This window comes from Zootoca vivipara, chromosome 10 (assembly GCF_965207765.1).
Source record: "Zootoca vivipara chromosome 10, rZooViv2.hap1.1, whole genome shotgun sequence".
Lineage (NCBI taxonomy): Eukaryota > Metazoa > Chordata > Lepidosauria > Squamata > Lacertidae > Zootoca > Zootoca vivipara.
Genome location: NC_142593.1, coordinates 35,160,675 through 35,172,831, shown reverse-complemented (window position 1 = coordinate 35,172,831; position 12,157 = coordinate 35,160,675). Strand labels below are relative to the sequence as shown.

The following is a 12,157-nucleotide window of genomic DNA, read 5'->3' as shown; positions in this document are numbered from 1 at the left end:
ATCCCAGTTCTAGTATTATATGAGTGTGAAAAATGCATCTATCTGCTTTCCATACTGCACCCATAATTTCATTCATCTCCAGTATGTCCGCCGCCACCGCCGCCCATTTAGCTTTTTTTCTAAACTAAACTAAATAGCCCAAACTCTAACCTTTAATCATAGAGAAGTTGCTGCTGTCCCTTGATCATTTTGGGTTTAGCTTTTGTGTGCATGCACACTTCTTCAGATACATGCACACGAAAGCTCATACCAATAACAAACTTAGTTGGTCTCTAAGGATGATACTGGAAGGAATTTTTTTATTTTGTTTCGACTACGGCAGACCAACACAGCTACCTACCTGTAACTTGAATTATGTCTGATCAACATTGTATGATTTTTATCTGCCTTTACAACAATTTCCTGCATTATTATATCTAGATGAATTTATTTGACCCCATCTACACCAAGTTGTATCTTTATTACTAAACCTTGTACAGTACATAATTGTCTATTGTATTATTTAACATTACTTTTAATATATTAGTGGCCCCGTGAAATGTTATTGTCTATTGTTTCAATTTGTATATTAAGGAGTTTCTATAGCTTTGTGCAGATTACGTCAAGTATTGACAATACAAATGTTTTTAAGTTTTTGTATTGTATTAGTATATATTTTATTGAACAACATTGTATACATTGCAGCAGCCTTTGGCTATAAGCAATAAATTTGACTGACTGACTGACGCATTATTATATCTCCAAAATCCATGAGTTCATTAGTGTCTTCTAGGAAGAAAGATGCATGAGACTAAATGTCCTCTACCATCCAACATAACAGTCAATATTTTGTATAGAAAGATTTTTACAAGACTTGGAACTTCATGTTTGGCTTTTTTGATTGGGCAGTGGTGTTTCAGCAATAATAAGTCTGCCAGATTTCCTTTTCACAAACTTAATGGGTCATATCAGAGTGTAATTGAGTTTCAGTTGACATTTTGAAATCTAACCATCACCTGTGAGGCCATTTAAGAAAAGGGCTGCCCTGCCAAATTTTGAGTGTTTCCATGTTTTGATTAGCATAACCAACACTACATTTGTTCCAAATTTCTTCCTTCTATTTCCAGCTGATCATTTTCCTTCTTTAGTAACTTTGCTACGCCCTTCTATAGTCAGAGAGAAGTAGGCAGAAACTAGTCCTGACAGTGTCTGGCATCAGTAGCACTAAGAATCAGAACAGAATTGATGGGTTTGATCTGCTGTTTCAGCAATTTTCTGTTGGTTTCTCAGTGCTGAAAGCCCCTGAAATTTCCAACTTGCCTTAATATTCCATAATCAGTAGCAGCCACAATCATATGCCACTGGTTTCACTTAATGCAGTTTTGTAGTCAGAATAAAGCATTCAAAACAACACTGAATTGCATTTCTAATGAAACTGTATATATTGAACTAAGGACTATTGGATATCTTCAAAGAAATATAATTGTCCATGTTACAGTGTATACTACTTGACATTCTTCAGGCATAATTATAGAGCAACAAAATACTCAAATCTGCATCATGAGAAAATTCTTTCAAAGAGATTGTGCTTTTTCAATATAAATCTTTTTGAGAAAAGCATGCTTATATATCAGAGTTTAATTCTGTGAATTTGAAGGATGTGTCTTTTTATAAACTCAAATAAGATTTGCAGCTTTTCTTCAACTATAACACATGCATATTTTTCTTTTAAGTGATACAGTGTTTTGATCTTTGTATCAATTGCATTTTTGTATACATTTATACAAATTGTATTCAGTGGACTATTTGTATAATGTTTCCAATTTTCTCTTATGCAGTTATTAAGGTTAACATGCATGGGGTAATTTTAATAATTAATATTCCTACACATCAAATTAGAGAGTCTGGTTATGCTATAAAAAGCTGTGATAATATAACCGGCTTTTACGTATATAAATAAATGACCAATATTACCAGAAGCTTTAAGCTGTGAGGGGGGAAAGGGAAGAAGTCTTTTATCCTGGTTTTTAGAGGGCATCAGCAGCTTGCTTTTATGAAAAAGTAACAGCTAAATGCACTGCAAATAATTTGCAGTAATCCAGTTCAGTGATTCATGTGTCTGCTTTAATGGGTCATAATTCAGAGTAAAGTAACTGAGTGCAGTCAGAGTGCAGACACTGCTTATGCCAGGGACAGTATCTCTTCATAAAACACACCTCAGCAGAAGCAGGTTGCCAGCCTCCTAATACCCTCTGATGTTTTGATGTCCTGCATATTTTTCCGATTAAGTTTTGAGTGCCATGTTTTTAGTTGTATTTCCACATTCATTATTCTCACGTAGGCCCTTCAGCGGGTTTGCCATATATGATTATTTTTTTAATGATGCCTTTCTTTCCACTTCAGCAGTTTAATAATCTAGCACATGGCTGCTTCTCAGTACTCAGCATTCACCTCCCCAATACAGAAGAGGACATGTGCGTTGGCTTCAAAATTCCATTTACTGCTTTAGAAATGCATATTCCCTATGGAACAACATTTGTTTGACATAACCATTCATTTTTATTACCTCTTTAAATATGTTTATCCAGAGTTATCAATAATCATAAATAACTTGTATTCTCTTCTTGACCTGTTTTTCACAGACAAAATTGCTTACCCAGTACATATTAAATCTCGGCAAGTATGATCAAAGCTACGACATCAGAGACCGTACAAGATTTATTAGGCAGCTCATTGTTCCAAATGAGAAGAGTGGAGCTTTAAGCAAATATGCCAAAAAAATATTTCTGGCACAGAAGCCTGCCCCAGTGCTCGAGTCTCCTTTTAAAGGTTTGTCAGTCAAATTTTCTACCAAATCTTATTTGCAGATCTGCAGATCTGTATTCTTAAGTTACCAAAACAAGTTTTGCTAAATAGTCTGCTTACAATTTGTAAATGAGCAACATGATTTTAGTTTCACAATTTTTAAGGGAGAGTGGTCAACACTAAATTCTTTCTTAGTCTGACATTTAATGACATCTGGTAATCCAAAATAATTTAAAATTTTATTTTGTCATGTCTATGTTTTACCTTTTCTGAATAATAAAAATTGCTATGTTTGTACTAATCATAGTCAGTGTAGAAAGGTCTTTGGCCATTCACAAAATTTTGAACTTCTAGAGTGGCTTTATTATTATTATTGAGAAGCATCAAACTAAAGTTACTTCCAGATTAAGTTTGTGTTTGGTATATTAGGATTACTGGCATTTTTGGCTCCTAAGCCATTGCTCCCTGTTCTGTTTAAAATAATCCTGTTTATTATGTACATTATCTGTTTTCTTTTTTAAAAAATCATACTTTGGTTTTTTAATCCTGCTTTGAACTCTGAAAGCAGCACTCCTTGCAAAGAAAAAACTATTAAAATTCTGGATGTGTTTGTGCCAAGACATGTATATGGATTATTTAACTGTGCTGTCATTCTTAATATTCACAGTAAAGTAATTTTTAGAGAAGCTACATTTCAGAGCAACACCTCTAAACACACTGACTGATTAGCTTTTTTATTGACCATTATGGGTGAGATTATTGTAATCTATGGACTGGAATCAGTTTTTTGACCTATGAAGAGCTTCCTAGTTTATATTTATTCCATGACATTTGAGGTAATGTAACGCCAATTACCTTTAGTCCTGATTAAGATTGCTCTTTGTGATATAGAGCTCATGTCAGTATATTTTTCACCTCTTTCCCTCCCCCACCCCCAACAGATAGGGAGCACTATCAGCTTGGTACTTTGTCTCATACTCTGAACATGAAAGCCAATGGCTATCTGGAGTTGTCTAATTGGCCAGAGGTTGCACCTGACCCTTCAGTGAGAAATGTAGAAGTAATTGAGCCGGTATGTTGACTTTTCAAAATAATATTGTTGTTTTGGGAGCTTGGAATTATGCAAGTGTGTTTAGGAACGGGGGGGGGGGTACTTTAATTACCAAGACTTCCAATTGGGTTTCAATAAACTTATTATAAAATGTCCTTTCAGCTGCTGTTGACATATTCATATTCTTCTGCTTCATATTCTTCTGCTGTATCTTCCTTGTATATATTTTCTTTCCGTCACTCTGTTTCCAGCTTTGCTTACTGGTATATGAGTACTTCCAGTAATTAATTCAGCCTTCCAAGTTTAATCTGAATATCATGTGGTTTACTACGATTTGCAAACATCAAGAGATTTAATATCTGTTCTTGGATAACGCAAACTGTTAATGCATATTTGCCTTTCAACACCACCAAAATGCTCACAATTGGTCTAAAATAGGTAGTTGAGTTGGGGGTGTTGCTTAGAGATGGCTGCTCACAGCACATCTTGATGATTGAAGAGAAGTTGTGCAACTTGGTGGGTTGAGTCTAGGTAGATACTGAACCTTTTAGCAGGTTTTCTTATTTTTATTTGGTTGGCATAACAAAGTTGGTTTCCTTCCTCCATACCAGGATAAAAATGTTCTGCTGTCTGAGCGGAAGCAAAGCCAGGGCACATGTTGAAGTATTCCTTATTATTAAACATATTTATTGATCAGAATATTCATTAATTTTTCAAATCAAATCTTTATTGTTGCCATCAGAGACCAGCACCAAGAAAACAAAAAATGAAGGACATAAAGCACATCATCCAAATGTGTATAATAGCATAAAATAGAATAGGAAAGGGTAAATAATAAATAAAAATTCCAGTCATTTTTCTTTATTTTTTGCAAAGTAAATATAGATGTGTTTACAGTTGACACAAATAACTTGTGTTGATGAGATAAAATTGTACTGTGTTTTTAATATTTTTTGTTGTAAGCCGCATTGATTATTCTAACTTTTTGGTATAAATGTTTGTTTGGGAGTGCTCAGTACAATTCCCCTTATTTATATGTTAGATTATATCTTACTTCTGTGTGTGTGCATGCACTCCTGTGTGACTGGTCAGAAAAGAGAGTGTTCGTGGTTGTAAATAAAATTTATCACAACTTTTTATGTGTTCTTTTAAAAAAACATGAATAGGCAAAAGAATGGACTTCAATACTAGGGAAGGAAAAGAAAAAGAAACACACTGATGGAAGATTCTACTCTGAATCAGAAGAGGAGGAAGAGGAGGAAAGTGAGGATTCTTCTAGCAGCAGTGACAGTGGTATGTGTGGATAAAGAAAGATCACAGTTCAGATCTATGAAATACAGACTGTAGTCCCAGTATTTAAACCCATTAATTTGTGTTGCATGTGAATGATTTTATCTTTTGAGTAAGAAAAATTGTTGCACTGTGTATCAATAGACCTGTGTATTCTTATAGTCACATAATGTGGTTTCTATGTTAGAGTACAAAGCTAAACCTGTTTATTCAGACGAAAATAAAATGGACTTCAGAGCCTTACTCCCATGTGTGTAGATTCACATCAGTGCTCTTACCTATTCCTGTATCTTGACTCTTTTAAAATACTCAGAAATTTTTTATTTTAAAGTACAAAGTAATAAAAATAAACTAGTTAAAAACAATAGTTTAAATACAACAAATAACATTTTAAAACCACATTAAAATGCTGTTTGCCCTGGTAGCAGCCCAGTTGTCAAAGTTGTCTGTATGCACCTTGTCTTCTAAAAAGGAAGGTCTTAGCCTGCTGGTGGAAATATTACAAGTAGGGAGCTAGCTGAGAGGAAAGTCAACAATCTGACAGCCACAGGAAAAGGCTGTTAATGTAGTAGGGGCTTCATTCACTCCATATGTGTGACCTGTTGGAGGGTATGTTAAATAGAAATATACCAGAAGTGTGTGTCATATTGAGCTTTAGTAAAAATGTGAAGTTAACATTTATTTAGAAGTGAGTAGGAACAGGCCCGGCTCGTCGTAGACCCCCGGTGGCGCAGTGCACCATGGGGGGGGGCTGGTAAGCTGGGCGCCCTGCGAGGGCGGGGCGGGCGGCGGAGCGATCTCCGCCCCTCAGCACCAGGGCGCGCAATCCGCTCAAGACGGCCCTGAGTAGGAACATTAAGATATGATTTTAGGATTTCAGTTCTGTGTATGGGTGGATATGGTTATCTGTCTGTGATATGGGAGAGTTAGCTACTTTTCTAGGGCCACATAACTTTCATTAATTCTTATTGAGTCCCCTATGTACCAGCTGATCAGTAAATCATGTTGGCATTGGATATTACTTTCTTAAAGTGAATTATATAAAAGTAATATATTCTGCAGTCTTTTTTTTCTAAATCTTTGCAAGAATCTGAAATTGAAGACTATATATAAAATATGTGGTGAAAGGATTTTAAAATCTGTAATGCTATGCAAGCCTTTCCATGACTTCATCTTGGCCATGTTGGCAATTCAAGCCATCACATCCATCATTTGAATCTAAGAAATGGCTCAAGTACAGGTATAAATAATATAGACACATGTACATATAGATATAGAAATTACATGTTTTTGAATCGAGTTGACATACTCTCTTGAACACTGAGGGCACAATAGAAAAAAATGTTAAGGATTGTTAAGGCTTATAACTAGAATCAATGGACTGAAACTGGGAAAGTGTACCTTTAAGTTAGATATTAGAAACACTTTCCAGCCGATTAGAAAACGAATAACTTGTTTAAATTCCTGATTAAATTGTCATCACTAGATGTGTGTTCAAGAATAGATTAAATACTTAAATGTTAAAGATGATGCTACATTAGAACAGAGGAATGAAGGTAGAGGACATGGGAGGTCATGTCTAATTTCCTTCCTCTTCCCCACCCCCTTGGGGTATGATAGCTACAAACCAGATTATTGAGTGCTTGCATTTTTTGAATAAATTGTGTAGAATTATAAAAGCAGCATTTTCTAGCAGCCAGCTTTCACAGTTTTAAATACATGGATTGTGCCAGGGTGCTTAAACACCAAGTAACTTAAATAGTTTTATTAAGTTATTTACTTGAATTTCTTACAAATGAAAGGCTTTTCGTTTTGCATTTTATAGAGAGTGGATCTGATAGTGAACAAGAAAAAAAGGAAGGGGAAGAAGACAGCAGTGAGCAAAGTAGTGAGAGCTCCTCTACTGAAGATGATGGTAACAGGAAACCCAAAGCCAAAAGTGGTGTCTCAAAAAAAGGGACTGCAGTTTTAAAGAGGTATGTAGGGGTTTTTTTTTGTTATGACAGGTAGCAAATTGGAATGTTGATGCCAAAGTGTCTGTGGAATGAACACATTAATGTTTTTTTAATAATGATATTATCTTTGGAAAGATGCTATCCATTTTCATCTTTTCCATTATATATGTTATATGTAAATTTAGCAGCTTGGGTTTTTTTAATGTAACTTTTGTTGAATATTTAGGTGGTGATCTGAGTGTATTAACATAACCTTGGGAGGCTGAACAGTTATCATGCCACTTTATGAAACACTTAATTACCTTATACAGCGATTTTGCTGAGGGCTAAAATTAAATCCTTCTATATCTTGCCATTATGCAACTAAGGCAATTGATTTTTCCCTAAATAATGTTATATTAAAAGGATTATGATCCAGATATTGGAGGCAAGGGCCGTGAAGGGAGACGGTCAGAAGCTGCTTAAGTGTTAGGGCTTTTTAAGATTGCCTATTACTAACAGAGTTAACATGTATTAAAATATCATTAAAATTTTAAGTAATTGGGGCTAATACCTTGGATTGTCTGAATCTGTTTCTTCCACTTCTGTCAGCAAGTGGCCTCTGCAGACATGATCGCCCTTTTACTCTGTAGCCTGCTGCCAGCTCACTTGATGAGTTTGCAGCTCAGCTCAGTCGTGGCTGACAGCGCTGATTGGGGCGCAGTACGCACTCTGCTCCTTTTATTACAGACAGTAATTAAAGCAGCTCGCCCTGCCACTTCCATAACAAACACAGCATAATGCCCTAATTATGACTTTATTAATTTAAGTCAAGATTTAATGATTTTAAAAGTGATTTATATTGTTTTTCCTGTTCAGAACAAATGAAATCTGTAGGTTAAATTAATACAGGCTTTTCATCATTGCAAAGTTAAAAAGCTAGTTACTAGTAAAAAATGTTCATTAGATTAACATCTGAAACTCTTAAGCAGTAAGGTAAACAATGATTACCTATCAAAACTGAGTAATGAAATAAGTTTGCCCTGAAAAATCATATCTTCAAATTAGAAATCTGTGTGTATTGAAAATAGTTTTCTTTTACTAAAGGAATATTGGGTTTACATTGAATTATTTCTAAAATGAATACTGCCATTTACGTCTCAGGAACTAAAGAGGTAAATAGAGATATAATATGAGGAAGAATTGCAGACGGACAGTTGTATTTCCAGTTAGAGCAATGCAAGTTGGAAAATGAGAATGGATTTGCATTTTTCTCAGATTGCTAATTTTGTATTAATACTCTGCTGTGAGGCTGTTTCTTTCCCCATTTAAACATTGTTCCTAGAAATAATAGCATAATGCCAGTGCTTACCTTAACAAATATCTTAGCAAACGTATCCAGATTTATGGCTAAACCCTCCCCTTCCTTAATAATCAAATGTCATTGTTTTAATTATATGGTACAGAAATTTTTGCTCAGTTTTAATGATTGGTTCATGTATCATGCTTCTGAAATCATGCCATGTAATTTAGTTTAGCCATTCCCAATCTTGGGTCCCCAGATGTTGTTGGACTACATCATCCACTGGCCTTGCTGGCTAGGGATGGTGGAAGTTTTAGTGCAGCAATATCCGAGGAGCCCAGGTTGGGAAAGATTGATTTAGGTACATGGGACCTGTAAAAGGTTTAGTGGGTTGTAAAAAGCAACTCTCTTCATAGTCCATGGCACATGCTTATAGGCCCTGGTTCATGCATCATGAACAAATCATGGTATAGCCACCAGGAATGTGGTGCTCCTTCATGGCTTGTGGTGATGTATGAATTAGACAAATTATGGTTACTGTTAACATAGCTTGTCTCCAAGCCAGAGCTGAAAACCAACTTTAAACCATCTCTACTAGGTATGGCTATTGTGCTCCAGAATATGGCAAATGAAACTGGTATATACAAATTGGAGTATACAAGCCCATAGCACTCCCCAGTAGAAGACTTCTGGTTTCTTTGCTCATTCTTACATAGGGAGGAGCCAGGAGGCTTTGTGTAACACCCAGAGGCTCGTAAAGGTAAAGGGACCCCTGACCGTTAAGTCCAGTTGCAGACGACTCTGGGGTTGGGGCGCTCATCTCGCTTTCCGGGTCATGTGGCCAGCATGACTAAGCTGCTTATGGCAAACCAGAGCAATGAACGGAAACGTTGTTTACCTTCCCGCCAGAGCGGGACCTGCACTTTGACGTGCGTTCGAACTGCTAGGTTGGCAGGAGCAGGTTCCGAGCAACAGGTGCTCACCCCGTTGCGGGGATTCGAACCGCCGACCTTCTGATTGGCAAGCCCTAGGCTCTGTGGTTTAGACCACAGTGCCACCCACGTCCCTATCTAGAGGCTCATAGCTGTTCACTAATTTGATATATGGTCAACACTACACAGCCTTTTGAAAGAGGTGTAAATAGGTTAATAATAATAATGCTGTTGATAATATAACATTAGCTCATTTTATAGATTTTATAACTTTCTCTTGAATTTCTTATGCATGTATATTGTATTTAGTGACTTTGATGGCACAGAAGAGAATAAAGTGGAATGTCAGACAGCTCTAGCTTCAAATTCAGAATCTAGTTCGGTTGAGGAAAGTTCTTCAGACTCCAGCTCAGAATCTGACTCTGAAAGTAGTTTGGAGACTCGAAAAACAGTGCATACGTCACTTCCTCCCAAGGTATATCTTCAATGTTATATAAGTGTTCATAAGTAGAGTTATTGAAGGTGCATTTTCATTGCCTTTATGATGTGTAGAAGCAGGACATTTGTAGATTCGTATTCTTTGTTTTTGATTGGAGAACCTTTGCAAAAACATTTATTGCAAGTTAATGAAAATTAATATGCTGTTACTTTGCAATTCTAGAAGGAGGAGACTGTTTATAGGTGATGATTAACCACTGCACAATATACTAATGGAATATGTCTCAGTTTCTGTTATATAAAATATATGTTGTAAAGCACAAGAAATTATAGAAGCCTTTTTCACTGGAGATGAACAAATGCAAAGTGATAAAAATTCTGATTACAATATTCAGTTGAGCTTCCATACCTGTATAAACCTTTATCTGAAAATTTACAGTCCAGGGTTTAGATTCCCATCATTCTCAGAGGTTTGTGTTTGGTAGCCACATTGAAATTAAATGATATAATCTAGTAAAAATGAATAGTGGATAGTTCCACAGTGTATATATTGTAATATTAGCCTCTTTTAAGTATAAATGCTTAATCACTGTGTTTACTCTTACTTTCACCAACATGATTTGGACTTAATTTGCAAACTTGTGCAGCAGTCCTTGTAGTTTTTGGTTAGCAGTAGAGTGGCCGGACTACGTAGAGAGAATGAAGGCCTCCATTTTATTTTTTTCTTCTTACAATCAAGTGGTATATAAATTTTATGAAATAAATTATATTGAGACATTTATGGCGGTGAGTTCAATAGCCTAGGGTTTGTATGGTTGGAACTCTTGATGATGATGATGAAAGTGATAGTCACACAGATTGTAGATTTCTTATGCCCAGTTAATAGAAGTCTCGTTTTCACACCCTTGTAGACATTTTTTGACACAGGATTCAATAAATGTAGTCGTAGGTTGCCACTGGTAACTGGGAAACACTTCTTGGTGACAGCCTGCCTAACTGAGACACTTTCCCCCCGAAACACAGTTCCTTCAGAATTTTCAAAAGGGAAGTGTTATTTATTCATTCACCTTTTTGAACACTTGGAAGCAGCAAGAATCAGCCTTGCTGCCAGGTATGAAGTGAAAAGCTTACCTCTCTGCTGAGTCCTCTGCACCTACCAGAGATCTGGGTGGTGGTGGTGGTTGTGGTTGTGGCAGACACAATAAATGACAGACTACTAAGGGCAATATAAATGTGTGGGTCTATGGAAAATGTGTATGTGTGTGTGTATATATATATATATATATATATATATATATATAGAACTACAGGTGGCAGTGAAAATAGTGTTGCTGAAGCATATCTAAAGTACATAAAGGGGTCCACAAACATCATAGTTTGAAAGGTTCTGGTATGGTTAATTGCTGCCAGATGATAAGCACTGCAACCATGCTTATAGAAGCTTAACTGTGACTGACTTGCAAATACTGAAGGTTGTATTTTATGGCCAGTTAAAAATAAGATACCTGTTTTCATGGTTGGTGAGAACAAACTGTATAAAGGCACCTTTGCCTCCCAACATGAAAGCTTTGCTTCAGTACTTGATAGTAGTAGCAAATTTGTGTTTTGATCTCACATTTCTGTGTAGTAATTACAGTGAGGGGAGCAGCACAAACAGCTTAGTCTATCAACAATTATATTTACTAGGCAAACTGCCTTTAATAGTGTCAAATAGTTGGTCATTCAGATGAAGTATTGTCTACTTTTGATGGGCGACAATTCTCCACTAGCCCTGTAGGGACCCACAGGGTTTCGTCTTGTCTCCCATGCTCTTTAGCATCTATATGAAACCACCTGGAGAGGTCATTGGGGTATTTTGGAGTGAGGTGTCATCAACAGGCAGGTGATTCCCAGTTCTTTCACTTTATCAAATGAATCAGTCTGTGCACTCCGTGAACCAATGTATGGACACCATGATGTCCAGTGGATTGCTGATTCCCATGTTCAGGAATTGGGTAGATAGCTCTTATGGATGTAGTTGCACTTCCTTCGAAAGAACAGGCCTGCTGTGGAATTGGATAGATGGCCTTATCACTGGGGGCACAAACTGCTTCAGCAGCAAAGAACAGTTTTTCCTGGTTCACCATCTACTGCTGTTCCTGGACAGGGATACTCTGTCCACTGCGAGCCATATGCTGGTTAACTTCCTGATATGTTTACTGCAATATGTTCTATGTGGAGCTGTCCTTGAGAATGGTCTGGAAGCTACAGCCTATGCAAAATGTGGCAGCTAGATTACTGAGTGCTACAGTTCCAGAGGGTCATACAATCCTGAGAAAGTTGCACTGGCTGCTAATTACTGCAGACACAAATGACTTTTTTTTTAAAAAAACCATTCTTTATCACAAATGCACATTTACACAGCAACACAGATCATAAAACTTGC

The 12,157-nt window shown here is 36.5% G+C and overlaps 1 protein-coding gene across 1 annotated transcript in view; it reads left to right on the top strand.

Annotated features, from left to right (window-relative positions):
- Positions 1–12,157, top strand: part of AP3B1 (adaptor related protein complex 3 subunit beta 1) — a 141,490-nt gene that overhangs the window by 68,669 nt on the left and 60,664 nt on the right. The window contains exons 16-20 of the mRNA XM_035100070.3: positions 2,622–2,808; positions 3,726–3,856; positions 5,002–5,128; positions 6,951–7,101; positions 9,604–9,769. Coding sequence (XP_034955961.3) covers positions 2,622–2,808; positions 3,726–3,856; positions 5,002–5,128; positions 6,951–7,101; positions 9,604–9,769 — 762 coding nt within the window. The remainder of the gene's footprint in view (positions 1–2,621; positions 2,809–3,725; positions 3,857–5,001; positions 5,129–6,950; positions 7,102–9,603; positions 9,770–12,157) is intronic.